Source organism: Rhinoderma darwinii, chromosome 3, assembly GCF_050947455.1.
Source record: "Rhinoderma darwinii isolate aRhiDar2 chromosome 3, aRhiDar2.hap1, whole genome shotgun sequence".
NCBI classification, from domain to species: Eukaryota; Metazoa; Chordata; class Amphibia; order Anura; family Rhinodermatidae; genus Rhinoderma; species Rhinoderma darwinii.
Window position 1 is genome coordinate 349707846 of NC_134689.1, and position 18220 is coordinate 349726065.

The window sequence follows — 18220 nt, forward strand, 5'->3', positions numbered from 1 at the left end:
GTATGGGGGCATTATACTGTGGGGGCAGCTATGGAGGGCATTATACTGTGAGGACAACTATGGGGGGCATTATACTGTGAGGACAGCTATCGGGGGATTATACTGTATGGGGGCATTATACTGTGGGGAGAGTTATGGGGGCATTATACTGTGGGGACAGAATTTGTTTGGGAATTTTACTGCATGTGGGCATCTGTGTGGGCAATATACTGTATAGGGCATGTGTGGGCATTATACTGTATGGGGCATCTGTGTGGGCCTTATGCTGTATGGGGGCATTATACTGTAGGGTGGCAGCTATGGGGGCATTATACGGTGTAGGCTGAACCGGGTGTGTATGAGCGGGGATTGGGTGGGATTAGAGGCGTGGCTTAAAAGAAAAAAATTGCCGCTACGTGCCACATCGATTGTACCTCTTTGCAATACTTGAAAGTATATCACAGTCTACAGGGAGGGCTGTATAGGACTGTATGGGGAGGCTGTAAAGCAATGTCTACGGGGGGGCTGTATAGCAGTGTCTACAGGGGGGCTGTATAGCACGGTCTACAGGGAGGGGCTGTATAGCACAGTCTACAGGGGGGCGGCTGTATAGCAGTGTCTACAGGGGGGCGGCTGTATAGCAGTGTCTACAGGGGGGCTGTATAGCACTGTCTACAGGGGGGCTGTATAGCACTGTCTACAGGGGGGCTGTATAGCACTGTCTACAGGGGGGCTGTATAGCATTGTCATCCATGTCAGTTTGATTGATGAACAAAATGGGCACAAAGTCCTCATGTTCCATATAGGTGCAGACTTTTGAGTTCTGCAGTCTTTTTTGCTCTTTGCCAGTAGTATAAGGAAGAAAATCGGTACTTGTATAGTAACTGTATGAGGTTTCCAATGGCATATCATCATTAGGGTGTTTTGGGCGGACTCCCAGGGGAGGGCGTTCTTTCTGTGAACCGCGGCAAAACTGCATTGTGTATGTCTTGCAAAAGGACCTTAAGACATAAGGTTACATGACCTTTTCTCTGGAATTCTTGTTACTGTTTAGAGACCTGCTGGTCACATGACCGCAGGTCCTAGAACAGCAATAAGACTCCACAGAGAAGACTGTGAGGTGAGCAGCTAGGTAAATATAAGGGGATGGATTTGTTTAAGGGGTCTGCATTTAGGTGGTCTGGTCTGGGGTCTGCATTTAGGAGGTTTAGGGTCTGTATTATTTTAAGGGGTCCTTATTCAAGGGGACTGGTCTGGGGTCTGTATTTAGGGGTCTGGTCTGGGGTTTATTACTTTATGTGGTCTGTATTTAGGGGGCCTAGGCTGGGGTCTGTATTAGTTTAGGGGTCTTTATTTAGGGGTCAGGTGTCTGTATTACTTAAGGGAGTCAGGTCTGGGGTCATTATTAGTGTAGGAGGTCAGGTCTGGGGTGTGTATTTAGGGGTCTGGACCAAGGTCTATTTATTTAGGTTGCTTCTTCTGGGGTCTGTATTTGTTTAGAGAGGTCTGGTCTGGGGACTGCAATAGTTTAGAACGTTTGGGGTCTGTATTTATTCTAGGATCTAGTCTGGGGTCCGAATTTATTAGTCTGAGTAAAAGGGTTTGTGCGGGCACGTCGATAGGTCATCACAACCCCTTTAATGTATGGGCCTGGGCCTCTGAATTTTTGTGTTTCTATAGAGGCTGGAAATAGCTGCAGAAGAGGGGGACAAAGATTTCTCATCAGGAGAAGTCGCCATACTGGTCTGTGTCAGATGGAGAAGAAAAGAGAACGACTCCCATCAGAGAAGACTGACTTGTGAGTCAATGGATCTATAGAGGATCTGTTCCCTCTCTGTCTGTTGTAGGAAATCTTTGTATTCCACATAAAGTCTTTGTGTACCCAGGACTAATAGACAAATTTGTGTTACCACTCCCATTATCAAGTGGATGTGTCCCTACACAGTGTGATACTGTCAGCGAAGTTTGGAGACTGTCAGTACGTAGGGACACAGACCTTTGACAAGGTGAATCGTAATACCCATTTGTCAATGCTTGCACAGAAAGTTGGTGCTCACTATAGACACAGCAGGGCGGCGGTGGGGAAGGTGGGCCCGAGTTTGTGGAACAGCCCAGGCCTATGGTCTATTTAATCTGCCACTGGAGGTTTCTACACATCCCCTTATAAACACATAACATTTTTCAGTATACATTGACTATTTTTGGGAAAATCTCCACCTATACAGCAACCAATATAGCATGGTATGTTTTGGTTTTTTTACATAGTGGCACATAGAGCATAAAATTAACCCATCTGTGGAGAAACTAAATTATGACTCTGTACCACTCGGAACTTGTACAGAGACGTAATCCGTTCATGTGTAAGAGATCGGATAGTGAACAGAACAGAAATAAAATATAAATTTTAAAAAAAGGGTACACAGCTGAACCATCTTTGCCTGGTTTTCATTATGGAACAGCTACTGTTCTCCAATAAAAACAGATGGAAGAATGCTCTGCCAGGGATGAGCGAGTGGGATGCATTTTGCCAGTAGTGCCTAGGCCAACAAAAGAGTTTGTCCGCTTCCTGCCTAGCACTATTATCTAATATGTGTTATCACACAGCAAACAGATTTCGCTCTACCTCCTCACTCAGGAGATACATGTATTTTTTTCAATTAATGCACTAAACTATTCTGAACAGTATATATGGGTAGAGCAAGTGCCCCTCTACTGAACCGCTTACATATTAATGATAATTATCCTCTGCAGCCAGCCGACTATTAGTCAGCAATTATCTAGCAGAAATCCACTGTACAGAACGCGCGTCCTTGTAAATCAAATTATTATTTTTAATCAGCAAATCATTAGCAGCCAAAAACAAAAAGTGGGCTTGTTTAATGAGCAGTATTTGCTTACAGAAACTTTTAATTTTGTACTGTTCGGAAACACGGCAGGCATTAAGATCATCGAGCAAATCCCCTGTGCCAATAGCCTAGTACAAAATATATCATTAAACCGTTTTATATTGTACGAACTTTTATGTTGCGTTTCCTTTCGAGATACCTTTTTTTTCACTCAAGAGCGTTATATTGCATATTATAATAAAGAGACCGTCCAGGCCCCTGACTGAACAGTTATTCTGGGCCCCTTACAAGCCAAATAAAAAAAAAAAGATGGAAAGTGTTAAAAAAATTTTTTTTTATTATATTCACCTACCTTCTATTTCCTTACAACGCCTCACCAGGGTCATCGCATCAGAACTGAATGGGCCAGCAGGCACTGGTGAGTGATGTCTGGCATGCTCCAGTCACTGTTATAGGCATCAGCAAAGCATTAGACTACCACTCATCCCCAATATTACCACCTGAGGGAAGCAGTAGTCTGAAAGTCATGGTGTCTCCTGGTGCAGAATTTGATTTACTCACTATTTCCTGTTCTTTATTTTCAGAAACACTACTGCTCATAAAAGGGACCAATTCCAATAATGAATAGATTCTCCCATAGGAGACTCACCCACAAAGCCCTCATAACAGTGCCCCATAAAAGAGCCAGTCAGCAGAGTGGTTGTTGCTGCTTGGAAGAAGCCAAAGTGATCAACTCCACTGTCCGTTTATCACCAGGAGAGCTCACTGTTGGGTCTTATAGGGCCTGTCACAGCTGGGATCTATTATGAGTCATTTATGGAATGATGACTTGTGGGCTCTGCCCTTTGCCTACTGGGACTTACCTACACCAGTGATCTTTCTGCCACTGGATTACTGAGCGTGAATAACTGGCTAATGAATAATCACAAGTGGGAACACAGTTTTAACAGAATTCCCCCATAATAGGTTTTCTCCTGAATATTAGTTGAACCTCTGGAGAACCCAACACTATCTACGGGTATCTCCTAGTCCCAGTATAGCATGTATGCGTTTATTGTTTTCAACACTGCTAAACAGCCGTCCAAGAAGGAAAATAGAAGAAATAATAGGCAAACACTACCCAAAGGATAGCATTACATTACTTATTTTTCAAAAATCCTGAGTTATCAATTGTGTTATTGTTGCGGACCGCGCCGTTCTTTACCTGGCGACGCCCGTAACCACAATTCGTTGGCTTCCTGCCCGCGACTCCCTTAGGAGACGCCAGCATTTGCGGCCGGCCGGTCCTGCTCTCACTGTTAAGGTGCGCACGCTCGGCCCTGAAGGGCCAGCGTGTGCACATGTTTAAAGTTCCCTAATCAACCCCTGTCCACCCTGGACTATAAGAAGGGCTCCACCCCTCCACTCCCTGCCTCAGCGTTGTTGTAGTTTTCCCATGTCTGTATTGCAAATAGTCCCTAAGTGTTTCCCTGCTCCCAGTGTTCCCTTGTCCTGCCTCCTATATCCCGTGCTGTGCCTTGTTCCTGAGCCTGTATAGTACCTGAGTCGTGCCTCCCCCCTCCTGCTGGAATACTCCACGTCTGCTGTCACCTGTCATCCTGGATATCATCTGCCACATCTAGCGCAACCCACCACCTCCAGCCCAATCTGTGCCAGAGCCCTTGCTATCCCAGGTACCCTTGTGCTACAATTCTACCATAGACTTTGTGCATAGACTGTGAGTTGGTCAGCTGCCTCTCCGCTACGGCGGAGCGGCCTAGTGCGTCCACATACCCTTAGATTGTGACAGTTATAGTCCAGAGAAGAATTCACAATTCTGCATTTTCCGAAGTCAAGTCTTTTAATATTCCTCGCTTTCTCAGTGTCTGCGCTGACTTTGTTCTAGTAATTTCTATTCTGAGAACTTTACACCAGGGATTGTACAGTTTTCGAATGCATGAAAAACGTACTACATTTTAGAAGCTCATAGATGTGTCTGTTGACAAGTTAACGGACTGCTGCTAATGACAACCAGCAGAAATTGGATTACAACAGGTTGTAACTCAGGATCAGTAAACAATAAGTAATGTATTTACAAAAGTTACTTAACTTTTCATGTAGATTATATCAATATATAAACTATAGACTGGTGGATACTGGACTTGCCTGGACAAAAATGGCAGAATATTGATAGTGAAGAAAGACATACGCAGTCACAGTTCATCTTTCTATAAAGCATTCAGCAACTTTATGAAGTTACAGGTACAGCAAAAATAAATAAATCACAGCTATAAATATGTACACGAAACTGACGCATTAAGTTTGCCAGACAGACAACGCTACAGCGTATTAAGAGCAGACCCAACCAAAGTACCGGTCCCAACCAATGAGAAGTCACACGCACGCTACATCTGAGCATAACAGCAGGAACGTATGAGAACATTAGTGTCAACAAACAGCAGAACAAGTCCTACATACAGATTTGTGCAACACAAAATATAACTAAGTCTGTATGTAGCAAATTAAACTATATGTGCATTACAGATGTTGCATAGAAATGCAGCCTGCCTTTAGAAATAGAAGTCTGTCCGGTACATACATGGAACATAGGTCTAACGGGTTCCTACATTGATATTCTTTGGGAGAGGCAAGAGCAGCATTCAAAGGGTTACAAAGTGTTTCGCACCAGTAACGTATCTCTAGCATCCTATGTAAGCTTAACATAAATTAATGTTACAATAATAATCTACAAGAAAAAAATACAAGTACAGGGATCACTAGTACACCGTTTACCCTACAGAGATGAATTATTGCTTCATTTTTGCATTAGCCTGGGACTAATCCTAAAAGCTTTATTCCTATAGCCTCTTGTACAGTCCCCAAGTTTAGATTAAGGTTTCAAGTTTTGCAGGATGTAATGACTACTCATATACATCCATTCAAACATTCAATGACACCGTATATAAAACAGTATTTAACTATTCTGACAATAGAAACAGGTTTATGCTGTTCAATCTATAGGGGAAAATACATCCTGAAATTAGATTAAGGCATTTTTTCCCATTCCGTATGACCTAATGATGTTCTGTTCAAATGGTAATTTCACCCATATTCAGGTCATATAAAAGGCATCATTTAAAAAGCCTCTCTCCATTGGCTACACTATTTCTTCCTATGCTTCCATTAAAACGTAACACAACTCAACTAATCTTCTCATGTGACCTACTGACGTGAGGGACCTAAAACAAGCCTGTGTAGAATTGCGGGGCTTGGTCTATGGTACAGCAAGTAGAACTTCCTGTGACTACATTTGTACATGTAATGAAAAGGAGGTCACCCAAACAGGAAGTTAATAGGTTGCTAGGCAACCTAACGTACCATGGTTTACAGAGTACACCAAGGGGGTGCTGCAAGAAGAGAAGTAAACAAATTCTACAAAGTTATGTAACAGAGTTGGATTTAACTTATATTCTGTCAAGCTATATGTTGTTTTTGATCAGTAATATGTGACTAACAAAAAATTTAACATTTGCATCATTTCTAGTCACATGCGGTCGTTTTATACAGGTGGTTAATATAATTTTTGCCGTCATCTCCTCTGTTCTATAATGACGTCCTACTGTACAATTATTATTGGAAATTTTCACGCAAAATTCTATTTTCTAACATAACTTCCCACTATGTCACTGCCAGATGTCTGCAACTCAAAGGGAACAAAATCAACTTTTGATGCAGAATAAAGAATATTTCCATCCGTAATCACAATCTGTTGTGTAGATGTGTCGGCATTAAATCTTTGGGGGGCTTGACAGAAGTAAGTCAGCTATATACCCAGGACATGAGGGAAAACACTTGTAGACTCTGGATCTGGTTGACGTTGAGAAGTAAGGTGGACTCCAGCTTGGTTCCATGTGTATAATCATTGTGATCAATCCTTTTCATGTCTATCCTATAAAAATAAAATAAATTCACCTATGTACATTTTCCCTCATAAAGATGCAGGCAAATATGTAAATTCCTGTTCACCAGAGTTGAATCCAGGAATTCCTTTAAAAAATATTAGTTTCAAGGATTGGAGACAATGGATGGTGAGGCTGTAAGGAGCCAGTAATGAGTTTATATACAGGAATGCGCTCAAATAAATCCTTTGGCTCATCTCCCTTAACGCTGTCCTGCTTCCCGAATCCTGCATGCTACAGCGGTGATGAGTGCAGCTCCCTTTCCACTGCCATCTTCAGACTGGAGAAATGTCACCTGACACTTTGGAGAAAGCTCATTTACGGTTTTATGCATAATGGAGGAGAAGCTACAGGGGGGAAAAAAAACAATAAAAAAATTAGTTTTCAACATTTTAGGTACACACACACACACACACACACACACACACACACACACACACACACTTGCATTGTGCAAATGTATGCACCCATCCTTCATTATTTGTATCATGCATCATGTCACTGGCATTACATATCATTTAATAATAGACAATAGTAGCCCCAGGGCTAGCAACACCTTTAATACATGCTGCTTGAGTGTGACAGGGCCACCTAGTGATGAATCTCAATAAAAGTAGACCACTCTGCTGAACACACTATACACTGCCTTATCTACTTGGCATACATAAAATAGCATATATGCAATGTATTTGACACTATTAGGATTAGGCAATGTATGGCGGTGTTATTTATCTGTTCAATTTGTTTTATTTGTTTTTTTTTAACAATGTAGCATGATTTTCCTGAGATTTTCTCAGTTTCCCTTCTTCCCATAAAGGGGAGAGGGACCCAAACAAATTTACACTAAAAGAGTGGCATAAATAAATATCAATAGGCAGAAGATTGACAAATAATAATGACAATGACTATCTAATCCATTGTGATCCAACAAATATGTGCAATATGACGGTGTTATTTATAATTTTGCATATGGATTCTATGCCCAGAGTCGTCGTCCCCCCCCCCCCCCCCCTATAACTTACTGTGGGTGAAGTTTATAAAGAGTCCCATCCACGCCTACTGTGACTTTCAGGGAATCCAACCCTCGGTTCTCTCTGATCTTGTCAACAACTGCAGCAACTCCAGCACCACAAAGCTGAGCAGCTCTCCGTGCAACCGCTGTACACACTTCCTTTACAATGATACTGTCATCACATGTGCTGTCCAAGCCGAGATGTTGGAGGATGGAGCGAACCTGAAGCAATGCCAAGCGATCACTGCAAAGATAGGATGAGAAATTCGTAAGGGATTACAACCAAAAAGAGAAAAAAATGGTTTCTTATACTCCCAGTGGAGCCATTAGTCATATGAAATAATTAGAGAATTAGTAAAATGTCTGATTCTGATCACTCACCTCTCAATCTGGGACAGGAACTTGGTTTCAAAAATGCTCCTGGTCTTCAGCCTCTCTGATATCTTTCCGCGGAACAGCAGCCCCCGTTTAGTAAAGTCTATCAAGACATTCCTTACAATCTCCCCGAGGTACATGCCGCTAATCATCTTCTCAAACCTGATCCAGAAAGATTGCCAGTTATTATTGTGATTAGGATTGATATGCTGGATGTTTTTTTAGAAATAGTTTGTTATGCCATAAAGCACACATCCAGCCAAAACTTAAATATTATAGTGTACCCCCTATGTTGCTCACAGTTACATCTTCTGCCAGAAATTAAAAGAAGACAGCATGAGACGTAGCCAACTATCAGGCGGTATTATCTAAGCGGCAATGTATGACGCCTCCTCTGCAAGAGATGGTGAGAACACAAGCAGCTCTGGAGGTAAACTTTAAGGTATTAATGGAGCCACCCCCAAAGTCATAGTTATAAGGGCGAAGATAGCGGAGATCTGGGTAGTTGTATGCAGGATTTACGCTCTGAAGGCCTGATTTTGCTGTCTCTGGGCATGTGACAAAGGTGAAAAAAAGTAGTCACCATTGAATATCTTTCACCGATTAATAAAGTGATGGACTAAAGGGTGAATTTTTTATTCTTCAGGGCCACTATTTTATTAGTTGTGGAAATAAATTCACCTGCTTCCAACCCATTTCAAATATTCTATTACAGAATTCTTATTTAATAGAAGGAGGTTCCCCCATTCATGACCTTCATCTATTAGCCAGGACAGTGAGTGGCTACAAAGAGTCCATCTGTGTCCATACATTACACCCACAGCATATTTTCCCCTATAGGCGAATTCAACAATAGCTAGAGAGTACCCCCAAAGTTTACAGATGTTTCCTCGAGGTCCCAGAAGGTCGGACAACCTGTAGTCAGCTTAAGGCAAGAGACACTTCTAACAATAAGGGATTGTCCATAGCGGACAACCCTTTTAAGCAGCTCTCTAGTGTAGGGACCTTGCATACAGCAGCCACCATCTCAGCTTCCTGAAGCCCTTTGGGCATGACCGAGTTGTGCTGTGGTTCAGGCCACAGCTCTCACCTGCCAAGTGTTTAACCATCATGGTAATGACGTATTGCTATCAATACTGAGGAGTATATCATGCCTCCAGGGGCTGCACTACATCTATGTGTTTGCATTGCACAACTTAATGGTTAAAACTACCATGTTGATGATGAAAAGCACCGTTGCCCCCACCAGGAAGAGAAGTGCACAAAATATAATTTCCCCAAATAAAATACACTCTTATAAATCACAAATACCATTTTATTATAGTTTCAAATATTCGGGTCGAAAAGACTAAATTAATAATAAGAGTTGACAATATTCCTGGTGTAGATTACGGTGATACATAGTAGGGAACATAATCACCGACACAATACAGGGCACAGGACTAAAGGATGGTCATTTTATCTTTGTGCACAGTATGACATGATGTATGCGTAAGGAACACTGCGTCAAGACAAATCTGCTGCAATATCAGAATTTTTATTAGACCCTGTGTGAGTCTATGACAGCTCATTAAATGTGTTAAGAACCGATGTGTTTTTGCAGCAGTTTGGGTGTATGTTATACAAGGCGACATACCTCTGCTTGCCAGGATTCAGCGACAGTTCATCTACTGCTCTGTCAAACTCTGTTCGGAAATCTTCTAGACAGTCATTATCACCAAACGCTCCCCACTCCATGTTGATGCACATTCTGCCTTCCTCTCCTTCTACTAGCTCCACGTTTCTCATCTCCTCCATGTAACAAGCATTGCTGCCAGTACCTGAAGTTTACAAATGAAAAGAATGTGATGACCCGTATTAACCTTGTGGATCCCAGCTATGTACATTCAGTGAGTCTAATAAAACTTGTCAGAGCAATGACCTGACAAACATATAGTGACATTACTATTCCTATCATTGCATGAAGAATTTTATTATTTGGTTCCAGGCCAATTATTTCATATATAATAATGGTTTACAAGAATGTTAGTCTTTGTCACCCATGTATAGGCTGAATGAAAGGGAATTCTGCAATGTAAAACATTGCTGTAGCCACTAGGTGGCCTCCTTCAAACCAGATGGATGCAGGGAAGACACAGTCACTGTTCTTCCTGCACTTCAGCACCATCAAAACACTTGGAACAGTAGTACAATTCTGACATAACAACAAGTATAATCTATGTGATCAAACTATGCTAAAATATATATGATTTGAGTCTCCCTCAGATATTTGCTATCATTTAGTACATAAGATAGCAAATTATTTATGAATGGGTGTAATCTCATCAATTACTAGGTAAAATCCATAGAATATCATCATTACACATCTATATCTTAAGAGGCTCTGTCACCACATTATAAGTGCCCTATCTCCTACATAATGTGATCGGCGCTATAATGTAGGTGACAGCAGTGTTTTTTATTTAGAAAAACAATTAATTTTCACCAAGTTATGAGCGATTTTAGCTTTATGCGAATTACTTTCTTAATGCCCAACTGGGCGTGTTTTTACTTTTGATCAACTGGGCGTTGTACAGAGGAGTGTATGACGCTGACCAATCAGCGTCATACACTTCTCTCCATTCATTTATTCAGCACATAGTAATCTTTCTAGATCATGATGTGCAGTCACATAGTCAGACATTAACGTTAATGAAGTGTCTTGACAGTGCATAGACATCACTTCCAGCCAGGACGCGATGTCTATTCACAATCCCGACACTTCGGTAACGTTTATGTGGGACTTACAGCACAGCAAGTGTAATTTCGCTGTAAGCTGTCATTTACAGCGTGATCTCGATGTGTTGTGCTGTAAGTTTCGGGATTGTGAATAGATATTCCGTCCTGGCTGGAGGTGATGTCTATTCACTGTCAAGACACTTCAGTAACATTAATGTGTGAGTAAGTGACAGCACATAGTGAACAACGCAGGATCACTATGTGCTGAGTACATGAATGGAGAGAAGTGTATGATGCGGATTAGTCAGCGTCATACACTTCTTTACAATGCCCACTTGGTCAAAAGTAAAAACACGCCCAGTTGGGCATTAAGAAAGTAATTGGCATAAAGCTAAAATCGCTCATAACTTGGTGAAAATGGATAGTTTTTCTATTTTTTCTATTGTTACCTACATTACAGCGCCGATCAAATTATGTAGGAGATAGGACACTTATAATGTGGTGACAGAGCCTCTTTATCCATTACACTAGGACAATTTTAGGGCTGCATTTCTGCTTATAATGACAGTGAAATGTTCTGTCTTACCGACAATCAGTCCCATTTCACAACGGGGGTCTTCATAGCCACAAGTCATCATAGTCCCAACAGTATCATTCACAACAGCTACTACATCCAGGTCTAACTCCTACAGATAGCAAAACAGATCAGTAAACACTAGAACAATCTCTTCTCAAAATTAAAATTGTAGACGTAAAGTGAATTTTATCATTTATCTTTATGTTGGGGGATTTGCAAAAAACATATGATATTAACCAGAACATAATTTTGAAATTCCAGGGGTTTTCCAGGAATTCCCATTGATGGCTTATCTAAGGATGAAGCCATAAATGTGTGATCGGTGGGGTTATGTGTAAATGGGCTTGGGCTGCAGTGCAAGGCGCAGTAACATTTACAGAGGTGCCCCTGTGTTTGGACCAACAGTGAAGGGGCCACAGCGCTTGCTGGAGCCCCTTCATTATGCTGGTCAGTGGCGGTCCAGGGGTCAGACACCTACTTATGGCCTAAACACAAAATGTTGTTAAGTTACCTGCATAATAAGCATTTCCCTTATACATTTTAGCCGTTTTGCTCCCTTTACAAGCGGAAGCAATTTAGGTTGTAGAGAACAGCAAGAGGGAAGTCAAATGCCCTGGAGCTGCTCTCCTAGAGCTGGCAAAAGAGTAAAGCTATGGGATTGCTGTTTCTATCAATAGAGCAATTTAAAGTACAGCTCAGTCACCTCAGATGGATGCATAGCTTCCCAGACATAACCCACAACTCTTAGGCCGTATTCACACGGACAGGTGTCAAATCGGCCATGAAAAGCGGAACTCCTGTTCACGGATCCCAAATAGACTTGAGTCTATTGAGGGATCTGGGAAAACAGTCAAAAATAGGACATGACCCATTTTTTGAACAGGCCGTTTACACGGACCATTAAAAAAAAAAAATGGCCGTGTGAATGTCCCCATAGACGTGCATTGATTTTAATGCAGCCGTGTGATAGCCGATTATCCCGGTCGTGTAAATAAGCCCTTATTTTATCGAAAATATAATGTGTAACACCATCAGCAATGAATGCTTATATGGTAGGATGTAGTCACCCAAGATACAACTTTCCGGCCTTACAAAATAAAGAAGCACACAATGCACTATGTAGTAAAGCAGAAAAAGACCTCCTCTGTGCACGATGCAGAATACCCACCTCCCGCCTGTGGATGGCTTCCTTCAAGAGATTCACAACATCTTCTCCTTCACAGCCAGATGCTTTGAAACCTTTGGTCCACTTCAGGAGAATGCCCTATGGGGGAAAATACACACTCTTTTTTTATATATCCAAGCATTAGTCTGGAATTGAAAAGCTGTATGATGGTCCATGAGCAAGAAAGATGCTATAGCAGATTTTCACACGGTGATCGCAGCACTCCAGGGGTGTCACCAAGGTGTCCATAAAGGAAGCTCCACCACAGTATCCATGTATTTTCAGTTATGCCATGCAGCGATCTCACTTTCACTGGGGGCGTTTAGCTGAACTCTACTGACACATCGGAACTTAAAGAGGCTCTCTCACCAGATTATAAGTGCCCTATCGCCTACATAATCTGATTGGCGCTGTAATGTAGATAACAGCAGTGGTTTTTATTTTGAAAAACGATCATTTGTGAGCAAGTTATGAGCTAGTTTAGATTTATGCTAATGAGTTTCTCAATGGACAACTGGGCGTGTTTTTACTTTTTACCAACTGGGCGTTGTACAGAGGAGTGTATGACGCTGACCAATCAGTGACTTATCAGTGTCCTGCACTTCTCATTGTTCCAGCCCAGCTTGATCCACAGCACAGTGTGATTGTGCAGTGAAAGAAGTAAACACGCCCAGTTGCTAAAAACACAATACACGCCCAGTTGCTAAAAACACAATACACGCCCAGTTGTCCATTAGAAAGGCTCATTTGCATAAATATAAAATAGCTCATAACTTGGCCAAAAATGATAGTTTTAAAAAAAACAAACGTTACTGTTATCTACATTGCAGCGCCGATCACATGCAATAGGAGATAGGGATTTGATAATCTGGTGACAGAGCCTCTTTAAAGAGGCTCTGTCACCAGATTTTGCAACCCCTATCTCCTATTGCAGCAGATCGGCGCTGCAATGTAGATAAGAGTAACGTTTTGTTTTTTTAAAAACGAGCATTTTTGGCCAAGTTATGACCATTTTTATATTTATGCAAATGAGGCTTTCTAAAGTACAACTGGGCGTGTTTAAAGTAAAAGTATAACTGGGCGTGTATTGTGTGCGTACATCGGGGCGTTTTTACTTCTTTTACTAGCTGGGCGTTGTGAATAGAAGTGTATGATGCTGACGAATCAGCATCATCCACTTCTCTTCGTTAACACCCAGCTTCTGGCAGTGCACAGACACACAGCATGTTCTCGAGAGATCGCGCTGTGACGTCACTCACTTCCTGCCCCAGGTCCTGCATCGTGTCGGACGAGCGAGGACACATCGGCACCAGAGGCTACAGTTGATTCTGCAGCAGCATCGGCGTTTGCAGGTAAGTCGATGTATCTACTTACACCTGCAAACGCCGATGCTGCTGCAGAATCAACTGTAGCCTCTGGTGCCGATGTGTCCTCGCTCGTCCGACACGATACAGGACCTGGGGCAGGAAGTGAGTGACGTCACAGCGCGATCTCTCGAGAACACGCTGTGTGTCTGTGCACTGCCGGAAGCTGGGTGGTAACGAAGAGAAGTGGATGATGCTGATTCGTCAGCATCATACACTTCTATTCACAACGCCCAGCTAGTAAAAGAAGTAAAAACGCCCAGATGTACACACACACACAATACACGCCCACTTGGACTTTTACTTTAAACACGCCCAGTTGTACTTTAGAAAGCCTCATTTGCATAAATATAAAAATGGTCATAACTTGGCCAAAAATGCTCGTTTTAAAAAAAAACAAAACGTTACTGTAATCTACATTGCAGCGCCGATCTGCTGAAATAGCAGATAAGGGTTGCAAAATCTGGTGACAGAGCCTCTTTAAGGTGATTTATTTGATTGCTTTATAAACTGAATAATCCTCGGTGATTACTGTACAATGCTCTGGAAATTAGAGGATTTAGGCTCAACTGAAAAATCTTGAATAATCATATTGATCTTCATATTGCAATAATGTCGATAAACTTACTCAGTAAATAGGTTGTAAGGGTATGAACATGGAGACTGCAAAAAATGGATTACACTAATGATGTGGCAGAACTGACTTGTCATTTAATTAATTGCAGCTAAATTCTCAATGGTTTGGGATAAATCACCAGGATTTTAAATCCAAAAGTACTTATTCAGCTCTGCTACATCCATATGTTCCTACAGAATAACCGCTAGTACATTCAGTATAAAAAACAGATAAAGGACCAATGAACAGATTATGAATTGAAACCCACATAGAAAATTCTGCTGTTGCCTCTAATTACCTCATCCAGGTTGTTCTGATGGCACGGGAAGGAGAAGGTGAACCCAAGGGGCAGCGAGACTCCTTTCATACCCATGTATTCCAGGAAATCAGCAATGCAGTGAACTATGTGGTCAAACAGCTGCAAGGAAGAACAGATAAAATATAGTAAATATACAACACCATGAAAAACATATCAGAATATCCAAAATCTGAACTCATGTTTTACTTTATTACAATTTTCTTCAACGTATGTATCGATATAAAGGGGAATAATGTTCAGTAGTTCTCACCTCCTCTCCGGTTCCTTGCATGATGTCCTGAGAGATGGTGTAGATCTTGTTGTGCATTTCCACCCCACGTCTCATACCATTCCGAACACGCACCAGGAGAACACGGAAATTTGTGCCCCCGAGATCCAAAGCCAGGAAGTCGCCTCTCTCTGAAAAATGACATTGTGATACTGTTAGAATACACAGTGTATTATCACGTATTGTAGATCACTGAAGATAACTATTTTAATAAACGACTTTGTTCCAAGGAAGGCCACTAGTGTGTGATATTGGAGATACATGGTCCCTTCTCTGCACTGTCCAACACATCACTGCTCTTGTCCATGTGGCTGTGTCTTCTACTGCTTCACTTGAATGGGGTTGAGCTGCAGTACCAGATACTGCCACACTGACAAAGATGATAATGTTTCGGGTACTGCCCTAAGCACCACGACCCCCTTTTCTGATAGGTGGGGGTACCATTCATACATTGATTGCCTATCCTAAGGATAGGCCATTAAAGTTATATTCTTAAACCACGATTCATCTCTACTCAAGAAGAGTCAATGTAAAGAGTGAGTATCGTTCCATCTTCTACATTCTTGCACACCTAATTTATTTATTGAACATATCTTCTGATTACATAATCCATAACTACAGTACGATTATTACGGAGCTAGGAGGCCACGTCTCACCTGTGCCATCAGGAGTGGACCTTACATATGTAGGTAGCATCTTGACCGTGGCTTCATCATGGCTTGTTTTTTTCAGTCCCCTCTCCATCTCAACTCTCAAGATCCTCTTGACCTCTAGAAGCTGCTTGGTGCTAAGGTTGAGGGCTTCAAGTGTCTTCTCCCGTTCATGGCGCTGGTCGGCCAATCGGTAGGCTACAGCTGTCACCATGGCAGCTCCTTTACCGCTGCCATCCTCTGATCGGATGAATCGGATGTCACACTCAGGCACAAGTCTGCGGACAGTCTTCTGAAGGAGCCGTGCAAAGCTAAGGAAAGAGAAAAATGGGGATTACTATCTGTTGCCTTTTAGTAAAAAAAATTATGGTCATTTCTCCAGATGTGCGAATATCCCGAAATTGAATTTGGTCCAAATAAATTTGCTGCGAATCCCAAGTCCCCAGTCTGACTCTCTGATGTCTTCTAGGACTGAATCCAAGTTGGATACAGTCCTAGAAGATATAAGAGAGTCAGACAGGGAAAATCAGGGCACTTACGATTTAAACCTTAAAATTAAAACATTTAAATATTAAAATACTCAATGCTCCAGGTGTTCTGTAGCGACTTTTGTGAGTCCTGCATCGGTCACATGGGACAAAACTACGTCATGTCACCTGCCGGGCCTCCGAAGATTTTGTAGTTTTGTCCCGTGTGAGCGCAGCAGCATGTGATTGGCTGGAGCAATCACCTGGGACAAGACAACGTCATTTCTGGACACTGGCAGGGACGCTTCGCTACGGGAAACCAGCGGATATTTCTTTCAATCTCTTCTCCTATAATCTGTAAAATGCGGCCAATGCTCGCCGGTGAACTGCCTATTTGCCAATTCATGCACCGCAAAAAATTTCAGATTTTGGTGAATCCAAAACTTTTGGGAGATTCGGACCAAGTTTGATTTGTGCAGAATCAGTTCATTCATCTCTAAGCACTTTCATCACAATCCAGAAAACAAGGGGGGCAATTCTCACTCCTAAATCCACTCGTTGACTTACTGTGGGTGACCCTTGTAGACAGACCCATCCACTCCAACTGTTGATCTCAACCGTTCCACACCTTTGTTCTCTCGGATACGTCTCAGAACAGCAGAAAGTGTGGTGGCGCACAGGTTGGCAGATCGAGTAGAGACTATCTGACAGATCCGGTGTGTGGCCACACAATCCTCATGGGAGGGCTCCAGCCCCAGCTTGCTCAGGATCTGATGTGCTGTTTTGATTCCTTCTTTATCTCTGTAAGTGCAGAAGAATCAGCCGAGTCAGTAGCAGTATTATTAATGTAATATAAAAAACTGCCATACCAGTTATTTATTATACAGGGCATGGCATTAAAAGCTTTACAAATTATATCCATTATACAATAGAAAGAGGAAACTGTTCTAATAAAGATATTTTGCCAAAAGAGTAAATCTTTGGTAACTAGCCATTACTGCCCGTAGTTGAGTGATTTTTGGAAACATCGGTGGCTATTGCAGTCAGGCACTAACTCTCCAAGCTACACTTCTAGCTGTCAAAGTTATAGAAATTTGTATAGCCAGCCAAATGGTGTAACGGTATGCTCAGCATAGCGGATCGGTTCTCAAGTCCATTCAATCACGTGCCTGGCAAACGAAGAACATATTTAATACACTAGCCCTGATTATTATAATACTGCGCCCTATAAATAAGAATATGGCCTTAAATGGATAGAAAAGATCTTGATTACTAATTACATTTTCTGCTTTATAACTTTAAGCAGTTTACTATTTTCTTCTTACTTTTCAATCTCTGAGACATAGCGTGTTTCAAAATGTCCAGTGGTCAGAAGGTCGGGAGTGATTCTTCCTTCAAACAGCAGATCCTCCTTAGCCATCTTGACTAGGATGAGCCTGACCAGCTCACCCATATACATCCCACTGATCATCTTCTCAAACCTGAAAAAGACAGTCTCCATTATAAGTGCATTTCTATAACATCCATGTATTTAAAATGTATCACAGATAACACACTAAATCAGAGGAAATACAGAAGAGCTAACAAATATTTCCTCTCTTTCACCAGTATGGCTTTAAATTAGACTTTAATCATTTCAGTACCTAACATAACCAGCAGGTGGCAATGTTGCAATTTTTAACTATGCTTTAATAGGCCACCAGGATAGAGGTTTTGCCCTTGTGTAATAACCCGGTAATCTTTACATCCTATATCTGAACATGGCATTTCTGTTCTGAAGAAGTAGTACCAACCAATAGAGCTTCACATAAAACCATAGAAAGAAAAAACAATTCTGCAAAGAGTTAGGCTGGGGCTACAAATTTTTTATTAGAATCATATCTGGGGTAAATGTAACTTTACTTTTCCACAATTATGTAATTATGT

At 41.7% G+C, this 18220-nt stretch overlaps 1 protein-coding gene and 1 long non-coding RNA gene across 2 annotated transcripts in view; one reads left to right on the top strand and one right to left on the bottom strand.

The window, feature by feature from the left end:
* Positions 1 to 5023: 5023 nt before the first annotated feature.
* Positions 5024 to 18220, bottom strand: part of LOC142749906 (hexokinase-2) — a 38669-nt gene continuing 25472 nt past the window's right edge. The window contains exons 8-18 of the mRNA XM_075858492.1: positions 17620 to 17775; positions 16862 to 17095; positions 15834 to 16138; positions 15160 to 15308; positions 14889 to 15008; positions 12614 to 12709; positions 11455 to 11554; positions 9787 to 9970; positions 8157 to 8312; positions 7786 to 8019; positions 5024 to 7110 (exon numbers count right to left, since the gene is read on the bottom strand). Coding sequence (XP_075714607.1) covers positions 6966 to 7110; positions 7786 to 8019; positions 8157 to 8312; positions 9787 to 9970; positions 11455 to 11554; positions 12614 to 12709; positions 14889 to 15008; positions 15160 to 15308; positions 15834 to 16138; positions 16862 to 17095; positions 17620 to 17775 — 1879 coding nt within the window. The 3' untranslated portion in view covers positions 5024 to 6965. The remainder of the gene's footprint in view (positions 7111 to 7785; positions 8020 to 8156; positions 8313 to 9786; positions 9971 to 11454; positions 11555 to 12613; positions 12710 to 14888; positions 15009 to 15159; positions 15309 to 15833; positions 16139 to 16861; positions 17096 to 17619; positions 17776 to 18220) is intronic.
* Positions 7821 to 10035, top strand: LOC142749908 (uncharacterized). The gene is made up of 3 exons (XR_012882504.1): positions 7821 to 8284; positions 8453 to 8580; positions 9924 to 10035. It is a non-coding gene; the product is annotated as an uncharacterized LOC142749908 (long non-coding RNA).